The 25,986-nt window shown below is 53.9% G+C and overlaps 1 protein-coding gene and 2 long non-coding RNA genes across 14 annotated transcripts; 1 reads left to right on the top strand and 2 right to left on the bottom strand.

Moving 5' to 3' along the window:
• Positions 1-917: 917 nt before the first annotated feature.
• Positions 918-9,198, bottom strand: LOC110598074 (uncharacterized). Of its 10 annotated transcripts, none has more exons than XR_013429001.1 (6): positions 8,595-9,198; positions 5,087-5,278; positions 4,599-4,671; positions 3,011-4,315; positions 2,810-2,912; positions 918-1,844 (listed from the first exon to the last, which is right to left on the bottom strand). It is a non-coding gene; the product is annotated as an uncharacterized LOC110598074 (long non-coding RNA). The 10 variants fall into 10 exon arrangements; XR_002483866.3 differs by having other exon boundaries at positions 2,810-3,110; positions 3,498-4,315; XR_002483871.3 differs by having other exon boundaries at positions 2,810-3,525; positions 4,059-4,315; positions 8,595-9,193.
• Positions 3,585-15,888, top strand: Six3 (SIX homeobox 3). 3 transcript variants are annotated; one of them, XM_021725892.3, is made up of 4 exons: positions 3,585-3,720; positions 11,777-12,596; positions 14,053-14,223; positions 14,394-15,888. In XM_021725892.3, the coding sequence occupies exons 1-4, from the start codon at positions 3,639-3,641 to the stop codon at positions 14,584-14,586; spliced, it is 1,266 nt and encodes a 421-aa protein (XP_021581567.3). In that variant the 5' UTR covers positions 3,585-3,638; the 3' UTR covers positions 14,587-15,888. The 3 variants fall into 3 exon arrangements, with proteins under 3 accessions (XP_021581567.3, XP_077885398.1, XP_077885397.1); XM_078029271.1 differs by lacking the exon at positions 3,585-3,720 and adding an exon at positions 3,843-4,121; XM_078029272.1 differs by lacking the exon at positions 14,053-14,223 and having other exon boundaries at positions 3,594-3,720.
• Positions 9,907-11,659, bottom strand: LOC110598075 (uncharacterized). Its single transcript, XR_002483881.3, has 2 exons — positions 11,389-11,659; positions 9,907-10,535 (listed from the first exon to the last, which is right to left on the bottom strand). It is a non-coding gene; the product is annotated as an uncharacterized LOC110598075 (long non-coding RNA).
• Positions 15,889-25,986: the final 10,098 nt, after the last annotated feature.

The following is a 25,986-nucleotide window of genomic DNA, read 5'->3' as shown; positions in this document are numbered from 1 at the left end:
CCTCTGTACCTCTGTAGCGCGTCGACACTGTGGTGGAGGGGATTAAAGGAGGATCTAGTTATTTGTAGGAGATGGTGATTCACTCTCCCCCACCCGCATACCCTCGGCCCAGTCGCGCTGCAGCCCTAGACCCACAATGGTGTTCAGCCTTTTGCCCCGGGCAACGGAAATGGTTAGTTTCATCTAGGCAGCGGGTTTCTGCTGAAGAAGCTTCGGGTAACACTGGCCAGTTTATTTTGGGAGGGCTGGATGGGGGGGGGGAGAGAGAGACACACACAATCATTGAGAATTTCTTACAACAACAACAACAACAACAAAACTAACAACAATGCAGCGATCTTCATTCAAGAGGTCACAGAAATGCTCAGTTTTGCCCTGAATGTGTGTCCTCAGCAGAGGTGACTAGAGCATTTGGGAAATAAAAAAAAAAATAAATGCACTCCAGTCACTGTACACGGGGCATCTGAGGATAGGAGAAAACAGAGTTGCTTTTCTGTTTGTGTGATACATGTTGCAACCGGCACAACAATGTACCTGCAAACAGTTTTTACATCAGACAAGCAGAGTTTGAACAATCTTGCAAGACTGGGAAGTAATAGAGAATATTTCCAACTTTTAAATATTGTAATTGTGAGAAAAGTTCTAGATAAACTATCCAAAGAGAGGGAGAGTACCTGAAGGCAGAGGAGTTCGTTCCTTTGTGTTCCAGAGCTCAGCTATGGGGAGTGAAAGTTATACTTTGGGTCTGAGAGTGATGGCCCCTTATTCATTTCTCTGAGTGTCATGTGGTCTCTTCCTAAAATGAGATAGCAGGTGAACTCTCATTTGGGAATGAGGGAAAAACAAACCTGGATGAAGAAAAATGGCCAAAGAAGAACTGCCCTTCCAAGGAAAATTAAGATTACATGACTCTAAAGTGATTTTCACTTTTTATTATTTAAAACATCCATGAGAACAAAACTCTTGCTACAATGGCCAGGAATAAAGTGTAACTTGAAAAAGAAAAGGATGCAATATTTGCCCCCAAAAGAGGAAAAAAAATTCTTCTCTACACACACCCACATCTTCTTGTTTCTAGGGCAACATCTGCTGTGACAGGTCCTCTGGGAGTGTTTTTTGGTGGTTCATTTCTTCTTCACAAAAGACGTTCGTTCCTTTGCCCCTTGAAGGATGGTCATCCGACTTGCTGGCCCAGAAACTCCTTTCTATCCGCCCCCACCCCACTTCCTCTATCTGAGCAAATATTTTCAGACTTACCCTCTTCCTTCAGAGAGAGGCTTAGAAAATGAGCTCAAAAGAGAAAGTTGGGAAGAAGGGGGGGGGGGGTACCATTGCTCCCAGCATTCCTACCTCTTTTTGAAGAAAACCAGGCAAAAGCCACTGTCCAGAACTATTCCTTCAGATTCTACAGGCAAATGGAGCTGACATTGAAAACAAGCCTGTACAGTTATTCTGGTCTTACCAGAGACTGAGAGCCCCTCTTGGCAGCCCCTCAGCTGATTCTGGACATTGAACTCTATCTGGGATTGGGGAGCAGGGGTAAGAATTTCCCAATATCTCACAAAGAAAATTAGTTTTTAAAACTATTCAGCTCACTTTGGAGTGTACTTTTACAGATTCATTTGATATACAAGGATTGGGATGTAAGTGGGGATAAGGGGTGGAGTTAAGCTAACAATTCTTTTTAAGACTAACTTCAAGAGAAGTGAAAGGGGAAAACAAGGGCCCTCTCATTTCAGGAACTGCAGTTTGACTTGAACTTTCCCATTTGGAATTAGGAATTCTGATCAGTAGGTGAAGATGTCCATGGGCTCCATTCAAGTCCTTCTCCAGAACGCAATTGCCTAAGCCAAAAATAATTGCAAACAAATAAAATAAATAAGCCCTGTCAAAATGAGTCTTTCCTGTATTGCCCTCTTCTGGTGTCTCCAACAGAGTAGGAAGGAAGGTGAAAAGCCTGGCTTAGAGGTGGTTGAGCTATTGGTTTTCTAGACTCCAGGACTTGACCTGAAAACTTTCACCCAGGTGACTCAATAAAGTCCCCACCCCATGTCCCTCTAGCAGGAAGTCTTGAGGCCTGTATCCTGGTTGGACCTACTCTCTGTGTGCAGCTTCCTATACATCTACCTCTGTGTGTCTGGGGTCACTCCACATGGCCGCTTCTGTCTGCACCTGAGCAAATGGGTGTGCACCCATGCATTCGAATAATTATGCCTATAGACAAATCTTTATTTCTCAAATTCTGCATGAAAGTTCTGTGCAATCAGGTGACTCATGAAACTCAGCTGGCATGACCCATGGGGTCTGTATTCGAAAGAGAGTATGAAGTACAAACTCTAAAGTTTGGGTGGGATACAATGTTGATAAGGCTTCCTGTCTCTAGGGTTCCTAGGTCTCTTTCATACCTCCATCTGTTCTATTAACCTTTCAGAAGGAGGAGACCCTCAGATTATCCTGACCCCTCGAAGAACCTCCTCAACCCTTCAGGAAGGGTGGGACCATTCCCTGGGACCTCTCCTGGTGGACTGTGGCTGGATTGGGCTGAATGCCAGGAAGTCGGGTGGAGTGAAAAATCTCCTTCGGACTCAAGAATGCAGCCCTCATCCTGGCCACCTCTCGGGCCAAGTGCGCCCTAGGTCTCTGGGAAGGGTGAAGACCCAGTAATACAAGTCGTGGAACCTTGGAACCAGCAATATGAGCGTTCGAGGTGGGGTGACAAAACTCTCTTCCTAGGCTTCCTGGGAGCAACAGTATTTGTAACTGGGACCTAGCCCGAGCCCGCCCCTTCGGCCCCTCCTCCAGACCTCACCTTGGCGCGCGGTACCCAGCAGGTTGCTAGAGCGCGTGTCACCACCACCGCCAAACACTTTGGGGCCACGCCATTTTTCATGGTCCCTACAGGGCCCAGGAGCCTGGATCAGGAAGGAAGGAGATCCAAACGAATGACCATGGTTCCCCCAAAGTTATCATGCGTATTTCTCAGCCGGAGTCACCTTGTGGGCCTGCACACCTTCTTTTCTCAGAGGCTCTTAGGAGTGCTGGGCCTCTGCGTCCGGGTTGAGGGGGGTGTGTGGGCACGTGTTCATGTGCCTCTGGCTTCTTGTGCATTCCTGAAATCCTCCAGAAATGTTTTCTCTTGGTTGAGAAAAATTCGGACATGCGACTAACTTCAGATAGCTTATTACTAAAGGACGAATGTGGGTCGGACGGGCAGTCGGTGTGTTTTTCTTGCGCATTCTCACAAAGTGAAGCCACCTCTCCCCGTCCTTCAGGCAATCTCCCTGGTCTGGTCAAAGGGCCAAGGCCCAGGAGTCCTGAGGCTTGGAGCTTGAGGCTCTTAATGTATATCTCGGTGTTATGATTCTAAGGCCCAAGCTGCCCCAGTGCCCATTCAGGTTCAGAATGGAAAACCTAGGTTTTCCAAACAAGGGAGACCTGGATAACCACCCTCATTTCCGTTGCAGGGTGAAATCCCAATCTCGATGCATTGGACCTACCGACCAGACGTGTCACAGCCGACTCAGTCTGGGATCCGGATTGGCGGCGGCGTGGTGGGAGGGTTGGTGAGGGAGTTGGGTTGGTACAGGATGGAGGTGGAGATGGAAAGAGGGAAGAAAAAGAAACAGAACTGAGCAAGAATGTGGAGATGGGGGAGGATGGGGTGGAGATGGAGTTGGGACTGCCTCGGAGAGCGCCGACTTCTCACCCTGTTATGGAGAGGTGCGTCTGGCTGCTCCGTTGCACTCCCCCCACCCCCGAAAATAAAGCTAATGATGTAGTAATTTAGGAGGAGGTGAGGGGCTGGGCGAGAGAAGGGAGGGGAAAGGATGGGGGAACGCACGCCCCAAGAGCGAAAGCAAACAGCTAGCTGTGGAGGCGCCGCCCGCAGTTCAGGCTTCCCAACAGGATAGCTGGACTGGGATCCACCCGGTATTTCGCAGGAAAGGGGGGGTGGGACGAAGCAAGAGGAGGAGAGTGCATTACTAGAGGACAGAAGGAGGGAGGGAAGGAGAGACAGGAGAAAGAGCGCACCGCGCGGTTTAAAAGGAGAGACTTACACTTCCTAATGAATATTTATCCACCGCTGTTCCATGCTCCCGGCTTCCCTTACCTCTCCGCAGGTAAGATTCTCCCCTAGAGCCTCAACCCGGGGGGCTTTCCAACCAACCCAGTCGGGTCGCGGGTGGCCGGAAGGGAGCTCTCTTGGCCGGCGGGGGGCGGGGGGTGGGTAGGGGAAAGGGCGGCTGTGCTCCAAGCTCCGCTTGGGCACCTGGTCGTGCGACCCCTCACAGTCATGAACCGCGTGGTGGGCTACCTGAGTGGAATGGGTGTGAGTGCGCGTGTAAGAGAGGTGGGGGAGGGAGAGAGATGGGGGGGGAGAGTGAGAGAGAGAGAGAGAGAGAGAGAGAGGAGAGAGAGAGAGAGATGGGAGGGGGAGAGATAGGCTGTGCGCCCGCGAGCGCGCGCGTCTGTTTGTGGCGCGCTCTGGGGACATTTTCAGACTTTTCACTCGAACACCCAGGGTTTTTCGTCTTGGCCTTTCTTTGCGTCCCCTCCCCCTCTTTTGCGCTCCTCCCTCTCCCCTAACCCATTCCTACCCCAGGCTGCCGAGACGCTCTTCTGCGGGCCTTTGTATGGCTGGCGCGGGCTCCCCAGGGTCGGATCCCTCATCTCTCATAAAAGAAGATGAATAGTTTTCACAGTAAACCCTCACACAAAGGTCTCCAGCCAAGGGGTCCTCTGTCTCCCTTCCTGTTAGCTGGCTCTTGAGGTGCTGTGACGCGCTCTCCCTCTTTCCCCCTCTTGGGGCGCCAGGGCCCACCCCAAGGAGCTGTGGGTGGTGATCAGGACCCGGAGATGCCGGGTGGAACTTCTCGGGGGCCTCCTGCCAGCCTTCTTGGGCAGAAATCCTGAACCCGAAGACCTCCAGGGGGAGGACGCAGGTTCTCCACCGCCCCACATCCCCACCTCGTCAGCGGGAGGAGGCCCGAGAACTCTGGCCCGCCTAAGGGGAAAGAGGGAGGGGTAAAGGAAGAGAGTCGGGGAGGGGTTGATAATATAACCGGAATTCTTTAAACAGACTTACCTGGCCACCTGTTGAGAATGCATTTGGGTTGGCTTGCTCCGGAGTTATGCGAAGTAGAAACACAAAGCAAACCCCAAGTTGGGAGAAAAAATCTTTCTGACTATTCCAGTTTCGGCCTGTCAGACTCGCAGCTTTGCGCTAAGGTCGCAGCTCTGCGCTTGGGTCGCAGCTCTCTGCGCTAGAATCGCGAGGCTGTAGAGCCAAGAGCGACTTTGTCAGGTGCCCCGCCACTTCAGCACTCCCTCATCCCAGGACTGGCCCTCGGACTAGGCGCTCAGGGTTCAGCACGGGCAGCTCGACTTAAGCCGGGGCAGGCTTTCTAAACCCTGCTCAGAAGTCAAGAGCAGCAGCGCCGCCGCTCTTCGCGGCCTTTCATGCCGCAGCCACTCCTTATTCTTGTGCCTCGGCCTCTCTGGGCGCCCCCGGACAAAGCCCCCCGGAGCCCGGCCGCTCCCTTCCCGCTAAATCCCCTTCGGGGTCAGCGCGCTACCAGCACCGGGCCGTGCGCCTCTCCTGCCAGTCCTTGTGGCTCTTAAAGAGCGGCACCCCCCCTCCGCCCCGCGCGCTCCTCCGACCCCCGTCTCCCCGCCCCTCTCCTCTGGATCTAGCCCCCAACTCCGAGGTCCCTGCTGCCCTGACCATTGCCCGCGGACTCCCAACCCCCTCCTTTCTCCTCCCCCGAGCAGCTGGTGGGTCCTACCCTCCGCCTCAGGTTCCCCTTCTCTCCAACAGCTCCCACCGCCCCCCATCCCCCTCCCCGGCTTCTCCGCCCCTACTTTTGCCCTTTAGATTGATTGTGGCCCGGAACACTGGCTTTGACCAGCTGGGATGCTACCTAAAGATTGTTCGTTTGGGCTTGATTTTGGAGATGGAGGAATGGGAATGGGGCAGGGCATGCCCTTGTAGCTGGAGAGAGTGAGGGAGGGAAAGGGTAAAGGGGGAACTCAGATGGACTGAGGGCTCTGCTATCCCAAGGCCTACCTGGCCTTTTGGCAGAGGGTGAGGACTGGCCCTGGGCCACTCCTTCCTAGAGTTGGGCACCCTGGAATGGGGACTTGAGGCTATAAACTTGAGCATGCCTTCTGTGTGGAGGTTATCTAGGCACATTGGGGGTGGGGGATCAAGGATACCGGGAATTTAGTCTGTGAGGACTCTGATTCCCAAACCTTATGTATTCATCCCTCTAAAAGTAACTTTCAAGGGTCCAAGGACTGGGCAGGGAGGGAGTAAGAGGTGACCTTGAATTTCAGTGGTCCAAGGAAAAGGGTCATGTTGGAGAGAGGAGAGTGTGAGGGAATCTATTCTTACTGAGGACTGAGGAACAATATCTAATAAAGTTTCTTTATCACTTGCCCCAAGAAAAGGAAGAGGGCAAATAAATGGTTGCCCACGTTGCCCTTTCTTCCAGAGCTTTCTCCCTCTTCTTCTCCCCTAGGCCGGAATTAGGCCCAGTCTTCCAAGAATGATGGCTCTACCTAGGGTACTTTCTTCAGGAATAAAATATGATGAAAGAGAGACCAGAGAAGGCACTTGGGAGAGGGGAGGAGGGAATGTGGGCAGTTAGCATAGGCTGTAGTGCCCTGTTTTCCCTGCTGCCAACTGTCACAACATTTGACTGTTGGGTCTGTGTGGATGGTGGGGGCAGTGGTAGATTGGGGGAATTGGGTCTGCTCACCCTTTCTCAAATACCGACCCTAGTTCTAGTTGTCAGGAGAGGATTTGGTGGGAAAGGAACTTGGGGAGGGAGGAGGATGAAAAGCTGACCCTCCCCTGGGCATCTGCCCTCTGCCATTCCAACATTAGTCCAGATGCAGCTTTAAGGAGTTGGGGTGACTAATTGATTTGTAGTTGGCCCTCTTGGGAGAGGGTGGCAGTGCATTCCCTAGGCTAGATTCCTAAGGCTGCAAAATCTGCCCCCCCCCATTTCATAGGCACAACCGGTATGGCTCCTATCCCCCAAGTCTTCTAGTCATTTCTCTTGGGACTAGATCAACCAGAGAGGCTGGGTTTGTGCCCACCCTCCTAGGCCTGGCAGTGGGAGGTGCTGCAGCCCAAGACAGAGCCAAACTTCTCTTGTTTGAGGATGTGGGGGGTGGAAGGGTCTTTAGCGGGTGGTGGGGCTCATTAGGCAGAGCGGGGTGCCGAGAGGTGCGCGCTGCCGGCCTCTGAAGCCGCCTTTGAGCCGTCGGGGCTGGTTCATTAAGCGGCGCTAACAAGGCGTACAAATGCCTGGCCCAGCAGCTTTCTTGCAATGCCGGGGCCTTAGCAGGGCGCCAGGCTAATGAGGGTCACTCAAAGGGGCTGATCAAATATTCAAATTTCCCCGCACGCCAGGAACTTTTATGCACCGAGAAAGTTGAGGCAACTGAGCTGTGTTTATGGTCCTGGGCGACAATTGCTTGGAGCGCGGGTCCCCGGAGGCTAAGGAGGGGGTGGCGGGGGCGCGGGGAGGGAGCAGTTGTTGTTGTTGTTGTTTTTCAAAGGAAAGTAATCGGGGTCCTTGAAGGGCTTCGCGGGCCTCCCCGCCAGCGCGCTGCGCTCCCCTGCGCCCTCCCTGGCGGTATTCGCCAAGAGCCTCAGTTTGCAGCTTGAGGTGAGGCCCAGACCGCAGGCCACACTGCCAGCCCCCACTTCTGGATGTCCAGGGAGCCAGAAGGGGCGTTGCCCCCAGCAGGAATTCCTCCTGGCCACCTGGGTCTGCTGTTTAGAGCAAACTAAGGCCGAATAGGGTGCAGTAACCCCAGCCCGCCGGATCCTCCTCTCCTGGAGGCCTTCAAACTCCTTGGCTTTCCCTGTAACGGGGAGCAAGAGAGTGGGGAACCCTAGGGTACGCTTTCTGGTGGGGCTGGGACTTTCCCAGTGTTGGGGTGGAGTTGACAGTTGTAAATAAATGCCCAGGAGGCCAAGAGAGAACTCGCTGCAGTCCAAACGTCCCCTTTCCCCCTTGCACCAACTGAACACTGTCCGTCCGCTGGCCGCCCTGATCGCCATTGAGGAGGGGATGGTGGCGACAATTCAGCACAGGTGACTTTGGCCTGTATCAGTGACAGTCCCAGATTCACCAAGTCTCAGATCTTGGAGTTTGAACGATGAGAGAGCAAGGGAGAGACCTAGAGACCACGACTGTCCGCGCCTATCCAGCCGGCCTTGCCGCTCTGAGCGACTAGGGGTGCAGTCACTCTCCGCACCTCACCCCCTCCAGGAGTTCCCCATGCTCACTTGCCGGCCTTCGCGCTGCTCAATGAGGTCCCCAGACCTGCGAGAAAGGCGGCGTGGGCCCTGAAACCCGAAGTCCCTCTGCTCCCATTTCCCCAGTGCCCAACTCCTAGGGATGTGGGAGGGGACGTTCCGGTGCTTCACTGTAACACCCAAACACACACATTCAACCACCCTAGACCGAGACCTTGCGGAGCCTGCGCTCCCAGTCCCGCCCGAAGCCTCTCCCGCCATCCGCGCGAAGGACCCACCGCCCCGCCTCCCCGCCCAGCTCTCAGGACTCTCAACTTACTGGCTTCAGGCGGCGGGCGTGGTGCTTCCGGCCAGTGCCTAGAGGCGCTGGAGGCAGCAGGGCCGCGAGGAGGGCTCGCTGGGCCGCGCCGAGCTGGGCTCTGTGGGAAGGCGCGGACAGTCGGGGTCTGCTGCCCGCCCCGCGGCGCCCGGCTGGGTCCTGGCGCACAAAGATGCGTGCCTTGCCGCCGCCCTCCTCCCGGCTTTGCGCTCCGGAGCTGCGACAGCCACCCGAACAAGCAGGGTGCAACGGGTTGGCAGATGCCCGGGCAGAGGCTGGGGGGCAGGGGTGACGCTGAGTGGAATCTCGACCCCGCTTTCCTCCACTCTTCCTGAGTGGCGAGGGTTTTTCGATGTCAGCGTTTCGGCCGAGCCCGCGGCCCCTGCCCAGCTTTCCTCTGGGGGCTGGCACCGCAGCAGCAGGGAGAGGCCAGGTCGCTCCCACCCGGAGGCGGGGGGTTGCGGAGATGGGGTGGGACTGGTCGGGTTCACCCGCCCGCCCGGCGCCTGGGTCCCCGGCTCCAGGAGATGTAGTTTCGGGGTCACGAGCTGCTTTCAAAAAGTTGAACACAATATTCGGAAACCCACCCGTAGGAATTCTCCCCCCACACGCGGCACAATACCCACTCCCCTCCCTTTTTTCATTCCTTCCTCCCCCGCTTCCTCCTCCTGCCCCTTCCCCCTCCCACCTTTCAGTCTATAATCCTTCCCCAACAAGAGAAAGGGATCGGGAAGAAAAGATGAAGTGTCTGTTTTTGTGTCCCAACCTTTGGGCTCTTTCTGGGCCCACAGTGAACGACCGCCCAGAGCTTCGAAGCTGAGCAGAAAAGCACTCACAGCTAGGCGGAAGACAGAAAGAGAGGAAAAGACCCCCGAAGTGGGGCTTGTCGGGTCTTCCTCTTTGGAGGAGTATTTCACTGTCCCTGTAGGGAGGCTTAGGACTGGCTACCCCCAGCTGCCTTTGACTGACTGAACCGGTAAGGGCCCTTTGCCCAACCCAGAACCTCCTTGGTGTCCTAGAACCTTCAATGAGACTCTCACTTCTGGGCTCTCCTAGGCCTGGTGATGCAGGAGTCACGGCCCAAGCAGGGCCTGAGCTTGGGGTTTAGGGCCTGGGGCAATTGTGGCCCCAGTGACGTTAGGTTTCCCATTTAAATTTTCTCGATCTCTTTTTCTCTCCTCCCTCATTGAAATCTCCAAAGTGGTGTAAACCCGGTGCCGCGCCCCCAGATCTGCATCGGAATGCAGAAAAGATCTGTTTAAAAAAAAAAAAGTTTTGAATTCCTCAATGATTTTTCTTCTGGAAAGACAGCTTAGGATAATTATTTCAGCTTTATTGAGGGCAGATTAGTTGAAGTCTGGGCGCTGCGTTTCAATACGCGTTGTACACGGGCCGACAATGTGGGCATTGTTGGCTACTGTGTGTGAATCCATTCAACATATACACTTTTTAACACCAAACCGAGTCCTGTCTAAATATACACAGTGCACGGGGGAAAGACGTCTGTGACCCCGACAAATCTTCCATAGTTACAGAAACCTCACAAAGGGAGGCCGACTCAAGATGCTGATTACATCTTCTTAAAAGCAACATACCTAGGAATTAACACCCTCGCCTGGCCTGGGGGCTGTGATGGCCTCAGGGAGGGAGGGCCCTCTACATCCTATGGACATTTTAGGGTCTGTTTTAGGCTTGCAATATTACTTTCCCCATAGAGATTTAGTTTTATTATTATCATTATTAATTCATGGACAAATAAACAATTTCCAGGCCTTGTCTGCTTTTTCAGGGTGGCCTCCAAAGTCTCAGTGGCCTTCTGGGGCTTATGGGCAGGCCCAGAGCAGTCTAATATGTGGTGGCAGAGAGATGGTTCTGTACTCCCTAGGGTCCAGAGGGCTCCCAGGCTTCAGCTCCTCCACGACTCCAAGAGTCAGATGAAGTCTAGAGGAAAATAAAAAGTCAGATTGTTTTTTAAGATGGAAAGAAGTGTACTGTTATTTCCACTATTTTAAAATTCAAGGCAATTGGAGAAATCAAGGCTTCTTGTCTGGAAGCAGAGTAAAGTCCGGCTGAAGCTGAAGGAGTTAGGATGGATATAACCAAAGGGCACAATCAGGGAGGCCAGAACCGTCTTCAGCACCCTGGGTCCTGTGCTCAGGCTCCCAGGTGCTACATGCCCTCTATTCCAATCTGGGATCTGGTGACTGCTTAGCCAGGATCGGCGTGTGGTTGGCCCCATGATCTCATCTCTCCTTTCTTCCTTTCCACTATTAGTGCTCACATAGGCAGAAAGAGGCAGCCCGACGTGCACACCATGTGCAAACCTTGCCGGCCGGCTCTGCTGGCCCTGGGCCTCTCTTTGCAGGCAAGCCGCCTGGTGTTCCTGAGGCATGGGGAAACTCCTGCTTTCCAACAAAATCTCCCCTGTAATTGGTCATCTCTTTCAACTACTCAAGGTCCATAGCTTTTCGAATTTCTGAATCAACTTCTTTGGGGAAGAGGCAAGAGGAGGCTCAGAGACAGCCAGAGAAAAAAGGAAGGGGAGGGGGGAGGAGGGGAAGTGGCGAGATTAAGAGTTGCAAAGATTTAAAAAAAAAAAATCTTTCTCCCTGGTCTCCCTCATTCCCTCCTCTCCCCTCCCCCCTCCTCTGGCTAAGTGGTAAAACCGTCCTTACGTTCTCGGTATTGATTGGCAGGGCTGACAGTGATTGGCAGTGGTTGCCGTGGCAACGCCACAACGACACGCAGCAGACCAATAGAAAAGCGAAACAAAATGTTTCAATGCTGCACTCACTGTGGATTTAGGGGAGATATTATGAGGCTGTTGTCATTAGGGCGATTGCTGTGGAATCGCTGAATCTTGACTCGGCAGTGGTTGGCTCTCGCTCTCCTCTCTCTCCCTCTCCCTCTCTCTGTCTCGGGTTCTCTCTCTGCGCGCGCGCACCGGGCCGCTCTCCTTCCTCCCTCTCTATGTGGCTGCGCGGGTGTGTGTGTGTGTGGATGTGTGTGGGGTGTGGGTGTCCCTTACGTCCTTCCTCCTCCCCCTCCTCCTCCTTCTGCTCCCCCCTCCTTTCCCTCACCTCCTCCCCCCTCTCCTCTCCCTCCTCCTGGTCCTCATCGCCCCTCTCCTCCTCTTCCTCCCCTCTCTCTTCCTCTCCCTGAATTTTCTCCTCTCCTCTCAGGTCAGTCCATGGTATTCCGCTCCCCCCTAGACCTCTATTCCTCCCACTTCTTGTTGCCAAACTTCGCGGATTCTCACCACTGCTCCCTACTTCTGGCGAGTAGCGGCGGCGGGAACGGTGCGGGAGGCGGCGGCGGCGAGGGAGGCGGCGGCGGCGGCGGCGGGAACCGTGCGGGAGGCGGCGGTGCTGGCGGAGCAGGCGGCAGCGGCGGCGGCGGCGGCTCCAGGGCCCCCCCGGAAGAGTTGTCCATGTTCCAGCTGCCCACCCTCAACTTCTCGCCGGAGCAGGTGGCCAGCGTCTGCGAGACGCTGGAGGAGACGGGCGACATTGAGCGGCTGGGCCGCTTCCTCTGGTCGCTGCCTGTGGCCCCCGGGGCGTGCGAGGCCATCAACAAACACGAGTCGATCCTGCGCGCGCGCGCCGTGGTCGCCTTCCACACGGGCAACTTCCGCGACCTGTACCACATCCTGGAGAACCACAAGTTCACCAAGGAGTCTCACGGCAAGCTGCAGGCCATGTGGCTCGAGGCTCACTACCAGGAGGCCGAGAAGCTGCGCGGCCGCCCACTCGGCCCGGTGGACAAGTACCGCGTGCGCAAGAAGTTCCCGCTGCCGCGCACCATCTGGGACGGCGAGCAGAAGACGCATTGCTTCAAGGAGCGGACTCGGAGCCTGCTGCGGGAGTGGTACCTGCAGGACCCCTACCCCAACCCCAGCAAGAAACGCGAACTGGCGCAGGCCACCGGCCTCACTCCCACACAAGTAGGCAACTGGTTTAAGAACCGGCGGCAGCGCGACCGCGCCGCAGCGGCCAAGAACAGGTCAGTGGCGGGGTCCGCGGCCTGGCTATAGCCTCCGGAGCCAGGGAAGGAGTCAGGGGTTGAAATGCCGGCAAGGGGGGCATGGTAGGGGAGGCCGCCGAGCTCCGGAGAAGCCGCGTCTCTCTGGCCAGTTGGAGAAAGTTTCCGCTTGCCCCGGGCGCGCGGAAGAGGGGCGGGCTGTGGGTTTATTGACTGCTTTGCCGGAGAAGGGCTTTGGTCAGCGCGGAGAGCGAGTGCGTGCGACCCCGAGTGCCCACAGCCCTGGTCCCTGCCCCTGGGACCATTAGCGGAGCTTTGCACCGGCCCATCTCCTCCGCCCGACCCCAGCTAGGCGCTCCTCTGGGCCGAGACAGAGAAAGAAGGAAAACACTCCATGTTATCTGGTCCTTAATTCCATGCATTGCAAAAAATCCAAGAGAAATCCACGAATGTCAGGGAAAGGAGAATGAACCTAGGTCCCTGCCACAAAGGGGAAAGGCCACCGTGCTGAGGGCCGTCTTCTGGCAACACTACAGTTTGCGGGTCCGGAGCAGGAGAGTCGGGCTGGGGGACTGCAGAGGCCTAGTGAGTGTGTTCGCGCTCGCGCGTGCGCGTGCATATCCTTGCTTTCATTCCCCAGCCCAGGAGCATCCCTTTGGTCTTTTAACTTGGGAAGCCGACAGGAACAGCCAAGCTGCTGGCAAGTTGGTCACTAAGTCACAAAGTTATATACTGGGTTTGATGGTCAGCGGAGCCAGTTTAGGAGGAAGTAAAGGAGAAAAAGAACTAGAGGAAGGGGGGTGTGGAGATGGGAAAGAAGGGAGACAGAAAGGAGGAAGTGGGTGAAAGCCCTGATGTCGAGCTTGCCTCCCTACTTAGCCTGAAAGTCGCAGGGCCTACTATAATACAAGGAGCAGGACCATCAGCTACTGGCAGCTGCTGGTGACTGCAGGCTGAGAGTGAGTTCCTGGAGTGTGTTGTGATTCAGCTAGCCCATGCCTGAGCCCAAGGTCCTCTCAGCCCTGCCTACGCAGCCCACTTTTCGCCCGATGGGGGAAGCGCCCAGGGCCAGGCAAGGCCTCCTTATGGGGAGAACACAGAGACTCTAGGTTCAGGCAGCCGGTTCCTAGCTCGGGAAAGAGGCAGCCAGATCCTGCTCTGTGCTTCTCTCCTGCCTTCTTCTTCCTCCTTTCTCTCTCTCCCTCCTTTTTCCCCACTTTTAGCTCCCAGCTTCCCCATTTTTGTCTTCCCCGGATCCTGCGCTCTGTGCAGGGATCCAGAAAGCAAAGCCGGCGGGTCCTAACCCGGGAGAGGCGGCGGGTGAGAAACCCGCGGCTCTGGGTGTGTGTGTTTGGGGGAGCCGGAGCAGGAGGCACTCTGAGGACCCCACGCTCTCCAGGCAGCTGGTTCAGTCTGAAGAGGCCCTGGGGCTGGGGAGGAAGAAGCTCTCTGTTCCTCCTGACTTCTGCTCCTTCAGGGATCGTCGTCCTTTGCTGCGTGCCCAGGCCACCCCAGGCGGCCGGCCTCTGGTTCTACCTCTCCTGAGTCCGGTCCCTATCTGGGAAGCTTTGGGAAGCTTCCCTGGGGAAGGGAGCCAAGAGCCAAGACTCGGGCTGGGGAGTCTCTTCAGCGCCCAAGGAGTAGCTGGGTGCGTTGAAGGGATGAGCGCAGAGAGCGCAGTCGGGGGAGGCGGCTAGGGTCACTGGATGGGGGAAGGCCCGGGAGCGCGGGCGGCTGCAGGCCCGGCTCCCTGCAGCGCCGGGCAACCGGCTGGCGGGCCGTTGTGTTAGCGCGAGCACGGCTTTCTCTCTCCCGCAGGCTCCAGCACCAGGCCATCGGACCCAGCGGCATGCGCTCGCTGGCCGAACCCGGCTGCCCCACGCACGGCTCGGCAGAGTCGCCGTCCACGGCGGCCAGCCCCACCACCAGTGTGTCCAGCCTGACGGAGCGCGCGGACACCGGCACCTCCATCCTCTCGGTAACCTCCAGCGACTCGGAATGTGATGTATGATAGCCAAGGCTGCCCTCCTCCTCCCACCCCCTCCTTCCCCTCCTCTTTCCCCTCCTCCTCCTAGCCCTCCTCCTCTTCCTCCTCTTCCTCCTCCATCCCCAGAACAAACCGAAATCAGGATACACAACCATACACACACATAAGTCCACACACACTCCCGCCCCAGCCAAAAATATATAAAAATCAAGAAAAATAGCAAATTAACCGCAAACCATCAACAATCCCAAACCACCATCTACCACCACGGCCAACCCAAAGGACCTCGACGCCAACAGACAGTCACAAACGCTGATGTTGCGGGCAGAAAACATAAAAGAGGTGACAATTGTATACTTTCTAGGACAAGCACGGCTTCTCCTTTTGGTTCCCACGGACCCGGCACCCCACCTGCATGACGATTTATTTGTATCTGGGAAAATATTCTCTCTAGTTTAAAATGATTTAAAGAGTCGACTATACAAAAACCACCACCACCACCACGACGACAAGACGACAAAAGCAAAACAGACAAAAAAAGGAAAAAAAAAATCTACCATCTCTGCTCCGAATTTGTTTAAAAAAAGAAAGAAAGAAAAAGAAAAAAAAAAAAAGAACTCCTGGAGAGAGAAATAGCAAATGTTTCTCGCCTTTTGTTGCTCTCTCTCTCTTTTTCCTCTCTTGCTCTCTTTCTTTCTCTTTCTTCTCTCTGTTTTTAAGTCCAAGTATTGGTCAAACAAGATGCAATCTTCTGTTTTTTGTTCAGCAGACAATCATTTTCGTAAGCACCTTTTTTCTCTCTACTCTGTCACTGCCTGTGTGGGTACTGGTTATAAATGTGGAAAAAGAATAGTTATGACTGTAACAGATTTTTATTTTTATTTCAAAATTTTATATGAATTATGTATATCTTAATGATCGGTCATTTTCCCAGTTTGTAATATATGTGTAGAAATTGCCTGTATATGATATTGCTTTTTCTCCTCTCCCTTTCTTTCTCTCTTTCTCCCTCCTTTCTTCCTCCCACCCCGCTCACCTGTCTCTTTCCTTTTGGGGGTGTCCCCCTCCCACTCAGTGTTCCTGGCGTCGACTTGGTACTCCAGGCGTGGCGTGGTGGCCTGGGTTAGGAAGAGGGACCCCGGCGCTAGCGAAAGCGGAGAGTGAGACCGTAGTATTCTTATGCAAAAGCTATTTCAAGTATTTCTTAGCTGCTTTGGAGGTATCTCTCACTCCCCGTAGGGCGCTTTTACTGTTATCTTAACTGCGTGTTTATCTATATGTAAAAACTTTCTATAAGCAAATACAGTATTCTCCATTTTCTTATCACTCCCAGAGACTGGTGTTTTTATCCGCCCCTGGCCCGCAGCTCCAGGGTGCAGCGGCCCAGCCTTGGCTCTCCTCGAGTTCGGTGGACCACCAGAGCTGGGGCAGGATTTCGAAGCTTGGTCTGAGCTTGGCTGGGAGTTGGGTGGAAAGGCTGGATCGGGGCCTTCCGACAAGGGGCTCAAAGGAACCTTGAGCGAAAAGGCTGAGAGGACACGGGGTGGAGGAGGCTACCACAGCCAGTTTCTTCCGCGAGATGCCAGGCTCAGGTCCGCCCAGGAGCGTTTCTATCTGGGAATTTTAACATGCCGAGGCCCTTGGGGTGCTTTGGGCATCTTTTGGTTGTTGTCGCTTTGCTTTTTAAAAGGAAAAACGCCTAAGGTTGCCAAACCTAAGCATGCATCCTCAGCGATCTTGGAGGTGACAGGTTTGGTCTTCCTTTTTAAAAACAAAAAACAAAAAAAAAAAAACCAAAACTTTTTTTTTGTGGTGGGGGTGGGGGTGGTATTGGGTGGGTTGGTACTGCGGTCCCGGTGAGAAATATATGGGAGCTAGGGAGCTGGGAATTTTCCCGAGTTTAGGACCTAGAATCAGGATTGGCCCCTGAACACTGTGTGTGTGTGTGTGTGTGTGTGTGTGTGTGTGTGTGTGTGTGTGTGACCGTGTGACTTGCCTTATGGCTCTTGATCTTTCTTCCTGAAATCTCTTCCCATCTTTTGGGATCAGTTCCTCCAGCCCCTAAGACATTTCAGAATTGGTTTACACTTTAAAACAAAAGCCAGGGAGTGGGGGAAACCACGGACTCTTGTTCCTGCTGGTCCCAGGCCTCCCTGCCTGGTGCAGGGGCCCCACAGATCCCAGGGATAGTGTGGCTGACTGTGGCTCTGCCGCTGCAGGGCAGGGCAGACTGGGCCCAAGGAGGAGCTGAAGAGGTAATTTCAGAAAAGTTGTCTTCACTTTGAAAGTCCAATTTCCAAACCAAGGAGAATTAGAGTGAGACGTGCTTGGAATTTGGCCTGCAGTTTCCAAACTAATTTTGACTTCCCATTTCCTTTTGTCTTCATCCTGGGCAGTGCCAAGGGAGTTTATGTGGACCAGGCTGGGCAGAGTGGCTGCCTTGTCTGAAGGTACGATGGGTAGCAAGAGGCCTGCTCGTCAATGGCAATCAGGGTTCCTGTGGGGGTCCCTTCTTAGAACCAGGGGATCCAGTGGACATCCAGAGCCTCCAACTTCTGTGGCCTGGCTCACAGCGTCAGAATCTTCTTGTGTTCATTGCCTAAGAAAATGTTCCCCCTGCACCTATGTTTCAGGAAATATTGACCCAGATAATAGGAGTTTGGGAAAGGAATCCCCTGGATTCTACCTGCCTTGATCCTTAGCTCATGGACAAGGGGTTCTGTTACTTATTTTTCTTTTTAAATAGGTAGTCACATTCTTGACCCCAAACTTGGGCCTGGAACCCCAGAGAAGTGGCTGCCTCAGTATGGAGGGTCTGAGCAGCCAACTAACCAGAAATGATGGAAAGGGGTAGGGCATTGAGGGAGGGTAGATTTGAAGGCCCCAGCCTGGTGATACCAGGGGCAGGTGCATTTTTGTTGGGCCAGGGGACAAACTTAGGAGTTATGTATGCTTCTTTCTGTCAACATAACCTGACAGAAAAAGCTGACTTGGGACATCAGTGCCCACTCCTTCTCCACTGAAGAAAGCAGGTTATCAGATTCCATAGCAACCTTCAGCTTGGAAGGCCTGGTCGCTGTTGGATGTCACCAGCCTCTTGCCTATCTGTCTGGCTTGCTATCATGTATTGCTTCTCTCATTCCCTATATCTCTACCCAGGTCTGCACAAATACCAATATTCTACTCTCTGCACTTTCTGACCTTACCTACAAGTCCCCTGCAGGAAGAACAGGAGTGCTTGTCGAGAGTAGTATATAAGTGTGCAATTCTGAATGTGGGGCTTTCAACACATAATCAAGGTTTGTATACAAAAGAAGGTGTGTATGATGTTTGGTAAAAGTGCACGTATAGAGAGAGCATTGGTATGTGTCTAGTTTTCATGTAAATTGCATGGAATATACAATACTTGTTTATGGTTTGAGCGGTTTATATATGCCTACTTCTGCAAGGAGTATTAGGGTGACCCCAATACACCTAGAGGATGCTGCATGTTCAAGGGCTTTCTGTGCAGTGTCCTTGTGGGTCTTGGTTTTCTTGCAGACATGTGTGAGTTTCCTTGTTCTTAGTCAATCTGCAGATAAGACCACCAAGCTGCCCATCCCTAACAGGTCTTTCTTTCCCTTTAAGAAATGGGGTGTCACAATGGGTATTCATTGTCTGGAGGGAAAGGGGGGTGGGTTTTCTTAGTTTATCCTTTACATTGATAGACTGCAAATATTACTGTGGATTTGGCCTCTGCCTCTTTAAACATAGGAGTGAGGAGAAAGAGACCCTTTTCTGGCCAGATCTCTCTTTTTGCCAGCTGCCTGCCCATTTTCTTTTCGGGTTGTCCAAAGCCATGGCCAAAGCAGTCCAAGCCTCAGAGGCTGCGGAGGCAGAACTCCAGGGCAAGACCTGGCTGAAGTACTGCTTGGAAGAAGCCACTCCGCCTTGTGCGCAGCCACCTCACCCCACTACCTCTTAGGAACGTTGCAGATTGTATCTGGGCCAGTGGAGTGTGTGCATTGGTGTGTGTGAGGGCTGGCATGGGCCTCATGGGCCTGGATCAGGCCAGATAAGGTGGCCTAAAGCGTTAACCATCAGTCCCCTCTTTCTGGGCCGCATAGCAGACTTCGAACTGGCTCCTCTCCTGGTATCCAAGTTTCGGACTTAACACTGTGCACTGAGCACTGTGCACTTCCGCCCGGTGCCCCACCCCACAATATTTCCAACCTTCCAACCTTCTGCAGTGTGTTTAGGCCTCTGTGTACCTGGGCCACTTACTTTAGGGTGCAAGAGTTTTAAGAATATCAAACCACTTGGAGACTTAGGGATGTTTTCTTCCCGGGCTCCCTCAGAGAAAAACAATGGCAGTCCAGGATTTGCATCTGAAATCCAAAGGGCTCTTGGGGTGTGAAACTGAAAACAAAAACAAAACAAAACAAAACAAAAAAATCTGTATCAAAGACTTGACCTCTAGAAGCTTCCTGAGGAAAGATGGGCCAATCTACTCCCTGTCTGCTCCCCTCTCCCCCTACCTTGCCCTTCCCGACCCTAGCCCCAGCCCAGAGCCTCCACCAGGCTCCTCTTTTTGCCCTTCTCAAATCCTGCGGAATCGACTGCCCAGTGCCAACACAGTTGATTATCCCCAGAGAGACGGGGCAACTGATTAAAATGAAATGACCCGGAAGCTGCCATGGCGCAGGGCTGGGATGCCGATCGATAGTGTGGCTAGAGGCCCTTGAGCCTGGCAGGTCGGGGTGGGATTGGTGTTAGAGGCGGTGGCACTAAGCAGGGGTGGCCAGACTTTGGACAGGCGCCTAGCACTGGCGAGGCACTGAGTAGACCAGACTCAGGCCTAGGCACACCTAGGATGGTGGTGAACCCTAGTGTGGGCTGTGGAGGCGGGCTGAGAGGAGGGAGAATGGAACACCCTGGCACATTCTGGAAACAGCACATCACCAGGATCGTGGCAGCTTGCAGCCTAGCTTCAGTCCTGTGGCACCTTGGACGCGTGAACGTCCCAATCACTCTTCCCAGTCTTCTGCCTCCGGGGCCCTTTCATCCTGCCTAGGCCTTTGTGTGGCTGTCACCTGGAACACCGGCAGCCACCTCAAGGTTTTCATGGGCCCTCCCCTTGTCTCTTCCACCCCGAAGCACTAAAGCGGAGACTCCTGGCGTACTAGGACCCTGGGCCACAGATCCTCACTTTCAGACCCCCTCAGCTTCCACTGTCGAAGCCTTTTCCGGTCCCAGCTGAGCTGAGCCTCCAGGCCCCAGTGTGCTGGCTGGGGTGGCCGTCTGGCCCCAGGGAGGGAGGGGGATGGTGGGAGGGAGCCAGGGAGGAGGGGAGCAGTACTAGCCCGGCTCCAATTTCTCCGGTCAGCTGAGCACAACTTTCCATTCGAGTGTATTCATGCAGTGGCTGATTGAGCTCCGCTGGGCGGGCGGGGCTTGGAGGGAGGGGGCAGGCACAGCCTGGGGACACAGAGGCAACGCCACACACACGCACACACTCACACCTCACCCCCAAGCCATTTCAGCACAAACGCAGTCTTTTCCTTACATTCACCTGCCCCTGGAGCAATTTCCTAACACTCATAGATCTCCTTTCCTACACAGCACAAGGACTGTCTTTCTGCTTTACCCTTTGCATATTTTACATTAGTCCTCAGACACAAACACAAGAGTCCTTCATTCTCTTTCTTCTTTCCAGGTCTCTTCTCCAGGGTGTATACACTCCAAAGAGGCATGGATGCACACACAAACCTGTCCAATCTCACAATCATGCCCTGCTACAGAGCTATCCAAATGCACACTGCAATAGAAACCTACATCTGTGTAAAACAACACTAGCACCCACAGATCTGAAGTGCACAGCCTGTCATACACAGAGGGGTGAGGCTCACTAAAAGTTTGCACATGAGAAAGGGAACAGAAGAGCAATAAACTCAGAAGACACAGCCACTACTATACCTTCACCAAGACAAACACACAGAGGATACTCAGAAGACCTCAAACACAAGTGAACCTGGTACCCAATCTAAAGACATAGTAGAAATACTACCCAGAGGCATTCAACCCCAAACCACATAGCCTAACTCTGCACTCAGCACAGGAGGTCAACATTTGCTCAACCTCATCTATTCCCAGACTGTGCGTGCGTGTGTGTGTGTGTGCGCGCGCGCGTGCACACACACACACACACACACACACACACACACACACACCTCCAAAGAAGACAGAAAACTAGATAAGCACTTTCAGAGAAACATGCTCACTCTTGGGAATGAGCAGGTAAACTTCCATTTTATAATCCACCCCCAAATGCCCAGGGTATGCTGTTTTGCAGAGCAAAAAGGGAAGGCAGAATAAAGGGGAAGAGCCATCAGAGAATAGAGGGAAGAGCAAGATGAAGAAGAGAGGAAAGAAAGGTAATCGAAGCAAAGTTGGTGGCGGGGAGGACAGGAGCAGGAAGGACTGAAGAGAAAATAAGGAGCATCTGCTTCCCAGGGCAGGCTAGGGAGGCCAGATTTGGTTGGGGAAAGGTACCATTGTAGTGTGGGGACAAATCAGTCTTATGAAAGCACTTAGGGGAGAATGCTGACTTGGGGCCAGCTTGATCTGGAAAATGAACCAAGTACTGCACATGTGAGTGGCAGTCTGGGACCTGGAAGTGCCCATTCTCCTTAGAGACCCAGGGTGTCCAGGCAGCTTCCTCTGCCCAGAAGAGTCCCCCCAAGATAGCATCCACCTTCCCACACCACATCAACTTCTTCCCTCCCATCCCACACTATCACACACACACTTCCTTTTATGGAGCCAAGCTCCTGACACACCCAGCCACTCCTGTGCACATGCACACATACTCCTTATGCCTGCTACAGTGGACACCTGCACACTGCTCCCTTCTCCTCAACTGCTCAGGACAGAAAAACATGTTCGTTTTAGCAAAAACTTCCCACTTTTTGCTTTTTGGGAAAAAATGTAGGGCTGAACCTAAAAAGAGTCTAACCTTTCCGACACTGAGGACTTTACAGAATGTGCTGGCAAGCAGGGAAAACACCGGCAAGGCATATGCACATGTATGTGTTTCCTCTGGCTGCACCTACAGGAGCTCTGCCAGGCTCAGGGCGCAGACCCTCTGTGCCGTGAATGGAAATGCCTGAGTGGCTGGAGGGGCGCAGGCCAAGCTAGCACCTGTGGAGGAGATCATACACGTGCCTATGACTTGCCGGTGCTTTTCTTTATCGCCAGCACATTCTATAAAGAGTTCCGTGTCTGAAGGAAAAGATAGGGTTTGGGACCAGCGGGTAGTGCCCTGAGGGGTAATCAGATTCCTGGAGGTGTGTGTGGTGCAGGAACCTACATAGGTCTCAGGCAAGGTGAGGGTGAGCACGGCGAGGGGTGTAGGAAGCAGTCGTCTGGGGCCGGGGTCCGTGAGGACGCAGCGCGACTCCGTGGGTGCCCTCTCCCCTGGGTGCGCTCCCCACCTCCCCGCCTGGGAGGCGTCCTCTCGGGTTGGGCCTTTGTCCCCCCTTCCCAGGCTCGGACTCGGTCTTTCTTCATTCGGGCCGCTGGGAGGCGCTGTGACCTCAGCCCGCCCTCTCCCGGCCTCTTCCTGCTAACACTGCGGTCCCTGCGCCGCGCCGCCTTTCCCGGCGCCGGGTCCCCGCAGTGCTGGGCCGCTCCGGGCGACGGCCCCGGCCTGTGGCTGGGGGCGGCCTGGAACGCTTCCAGGCCGGCACTGGCTTTAGTTTGTTGGATTTTGAGATGAGTATTTACCATCATAATTAATTTGCGACTATTATTCAACAGAAATTCTTAGCAAGGCCCCTAATGACTGAGCGCGCTGCTAATTAGCGGCGTGGACGCCTTTGGCTCTGCAGCCCTGGATGCACGCCGCTGCCTCCTGCCTGCCCGCACCTCGTGCGTCCGCCATGAACGGGCGCTCTCCCGCCAGGCCCAACTTCGAGGAAGAACTGAGGACCGACAGACACACGTGCATGTGCGGGCGTTTGGAACCCAAGCTACAGCCACCACTGCCTTCCCCCCATATATCTGACCTGAAGAGTCAGATTTACAGGGAATGGGGAAAGTTAATTTCAGAGAGGACCACGACTTGGTCACTGTCACACAGCAAGCCTCTACCGTCATCCCTCCTACGCCTATTCTGCTACCTACTTTTTCTGAGATCTTTCGCGGGGGCACTCAGGGTGAGGTGTAAGTGAGAGCAGGGAGTGGGGTAGGGCAGGGAGTGGCACCCCCAGGATTTGCGAGTCTGGGCGGCCACTTATCACGCAACCTGCTCTAAGACCTTGCAGTGTGTCCCACCATGTTTCCTACAAGCCTCCTACTGGGGCCAGGTGGGAGAGCAGTGTCTGCCAGAGGCTAGGCACAAGACTTCCAACAAAGCCCAGGGGATGAACAGGGATTTTAGCTTGCTCCCCTCCCAGAATGAATGGGCCTCTAGGAGCCGCCAGGGCTTCTCAGTGGACTGGGACTCTGAATGTGAAGTGTATGGAGATGTGTGAACTTTGTTGAGTGTGCAGTGAGGCTATTTTGCAGAGTCCTTTGAGGTGCAAGAAAAATGTTTACCTCGATCAGGTGACACATCTACATACAGATGTGCCTGGAAGCCTGTTGAGAGACCCATGTGCACTGGGGGTATGATGTGTCTTGGTCCCAAAATATCACATAGGTTCTCTAAGATGGGAGAGGAGAGAACAAGCATGATTTAGGCCTGCCCTCCAGTTGCTCACAGTCTTGTGCAAGGGATAATTGAGGTCATCAGTTGAAAACAGACCCCTTGTTAGGCACACGTGGAATATCTCCAGGAGTGGCAAATTTGTGATTAATTACAAATTTGGGAAGAGATGGCATTGACAGAGAGGTGGACTGGATTGAGTGGAAGGGATTCCAGGAAGGTAGGGCTGGAGCACAGCAGGAGCAGGAGCAGGGCAGTGGGGCTGGTGCAGGGGCTGGTGTGATGTGGATGGCGCCCATGAGTGTTGACAAGGTGGAAATTCAGTCTGAGGAAGGGTGAGTTGCAAAGTCACACAAATTGTGTGGCCTTGATCCTATGGGCTCTGGGAAGACAATAAAGTTTTGTAAAAGCATTCAGGGGCCACATCTAGAACTCAAGGACTTCAGTTGGAGGGAGGGAGAGAGACTGAAGACAGGAGGGCCCTTAGGATACTTTCCTATTGGCAGGCAAGAAGCTAAGGCTTGAGCTAGGGCCACATTATTGGTGAAAGGTATTTCCAAGGAGGATTTGATGACCAGTTGGAGATCTATGGGCTCCTTAACGTCCCAACCTCAGTGTTTGTCCCCCTTTTTATGAATCTGTGACTGGGCCCTAAATCCTGTCCTCCTCACCCCAGTTCCTCCAGAAGCATGGTGAGAAGTTTGTCAGTGGACTCCCAACAATCAAATTCTTTGCACCTTGTTCTGGAAGCCATCCCTTACCTAGAATGGGAGTCCTGTATGTCTAGATCGCCCATGCCCACCCATCTGCCTTAGTTCCACTCTGCCCTAACAGGCTCTGAGGGGGTGCCTAGGTGGGCAGGAAACCAGCATGCTAGCCCAATGGGAGGAGGATCCATATGAAGGTAGCCCCATAGTCCAAGGTGGAGCAGGGGACCCAGACCACCACTTCTTCACTCTGCTGGAGATTGTCCTCGCTGTCTTTCAGAAAGGAGCTGTCTGCTTGGGACAGCTATGCATCTGGTAATTGGGTAAACGATGATTTAGAGTCAGAGATGTGGAGTGAGTTGGAATCAAACTGGTTTCTCAGTCTGTAGTCCAGCGATGATTCCATTGCACCTCTCCTAAGAGCCTGGAGGGTACATGTGACCTGGACACGTCACACCAGTGGATGCCTAGCTGCGTGGCCTTGGCTACAAATACCTACTGAGTGTGTAGGGGTGTGACAGGTATGAGGGAGCAGGACAGGGCAACTTCAGCTTCCTGAGGCTCTCAGGGGTCCTAGTCTGAGCAGTGAGTGGGAGCGCAAGGAGGTGCGTGGGGAAGGATGGAGGCAGGCCCTCTGTCCTGGTTCTGCCAGAGTCCAGGGGAGAAGTGCCCTATGAAAGCTATTCCAACCCGCAGGCAAGTGAAGAGGACCTGACCTAAGGCGACAGAACTGACTAAAGGCATCTCCGAGGAGGAATGCTGAGGGTTAGGAGAGAGTGCGGAGGCAGAAGAAAGAACCCGCTTCTTGGTGGTGGGAGGAAGGGAGGTTCCAAGATTCCCTCGAGAAGTGTCCAGATACCAGTTGAACTTTATGAGCTGGAGACCCGGGGAAGCTACTCTTCCGTCTCTAGAAGCCCCGAAAGCCCTCCAGGGCGCTCTGCGTCCTTCTGCGGCCAGATGCCCCTTTGCTCTAGCTGTGCGCACCCAGGCGACAAGCAAAACCAGGTCCTGGGCGGAAAGCAGAGCGCGCTCTAGAGACATCGGCGGGTTTTTGCTGCCACCTCGCGGCGATGGCTCGCAGCATCCCAGCTCTGCGCGGTGGGGCCCGGGCGGTGCGCACTGGTTGTCTGCGGCCCTGGTCTCACTGCGGGGTCCACGTGGGCCAGGCTTTTCGAGGCATTTCTTTACCCGGGACAGGCTCCTTCTACGCTTAAAGAAGTCTGTGATGGACCGTGTCCCGTCTTATACCAAATTCCAGTTTTGCCGTTACAGGACACTCTGCCCTGGCCTGTGTGATCTGGGTTCCCCTTTCCACCTCTTTCCTCTTGCTTTACGGATTGATTCCATGACTGTCTAAAGGTCCAGCGAAGGGCTTCTTCTCTCCTGCACTACTATCTTTCTCTTCTGCCGACACCTCTGGGGCTCGCCTGGATGAATCATGCGGCTCTCTTCCACAGTCTGCTGAAAAGCCACACCGCTTTGTTGAGCACCTGTCATGAGCCAGTTGCTACGGTACACATAGGGGACAGCGAATGGCAACCCAGATCCTGACCCTGCCATTATAGTTTAGGGGAAGCAGAGAAATGCAACACACAAATTATAATTTAAATGGCCACATCGAAGTGGGAATAAAGAGGAATTTGAAGCAGACACCCCCACCCCCTCCCCCTTTTTTTACTTACCCTTGGGTGATGGAGATGAGATCCAGGACCTCAGCATGCTGGGTTATTTCTTTACCACTGAGCTACACCCTCAGTCCTGAAGCAGATCTGTCCCACAAGTATTAGTTTTGGGGGAGAAGGGAAGGACAATTCAGGGGCTGGAGAGAGGATGTCCAGAGACACTCAGGTGCAAAGAACTTTGGGTACTGAGAGGGGCTGCTGTTTTCCTGGGGTCTTCCCTGGTCTCAAGATGAAGTCATTGCCCCACTCTGGACGGTACAGCCCCCTTTGGCTAATGTATTGAGTAAGCTCATACAATGGCAGAGGTAATGCCCCTTCTCCCACTTCTAAATAAAGGAAACTGAGATTC

Source organism: Ictidomys tridecemlineatus, chromosome 12 (assembly GCF_052094955.1).
Source record: "Ictidomys tridecemlineatus isolate mIctTri1 chromosome 12, mIctTri1.hap1, whole genome shotgun sequence".
Lineage (NCBI taxonomy): Eukaryota > Metazoa > Chordata > Mammalia > Rodentia > Sciuridae > Ictidomys > Ictidomys tridecemlineatus.
This window is presented reverse-complemented; position numbering and strand designations above follow the sequence as displayed.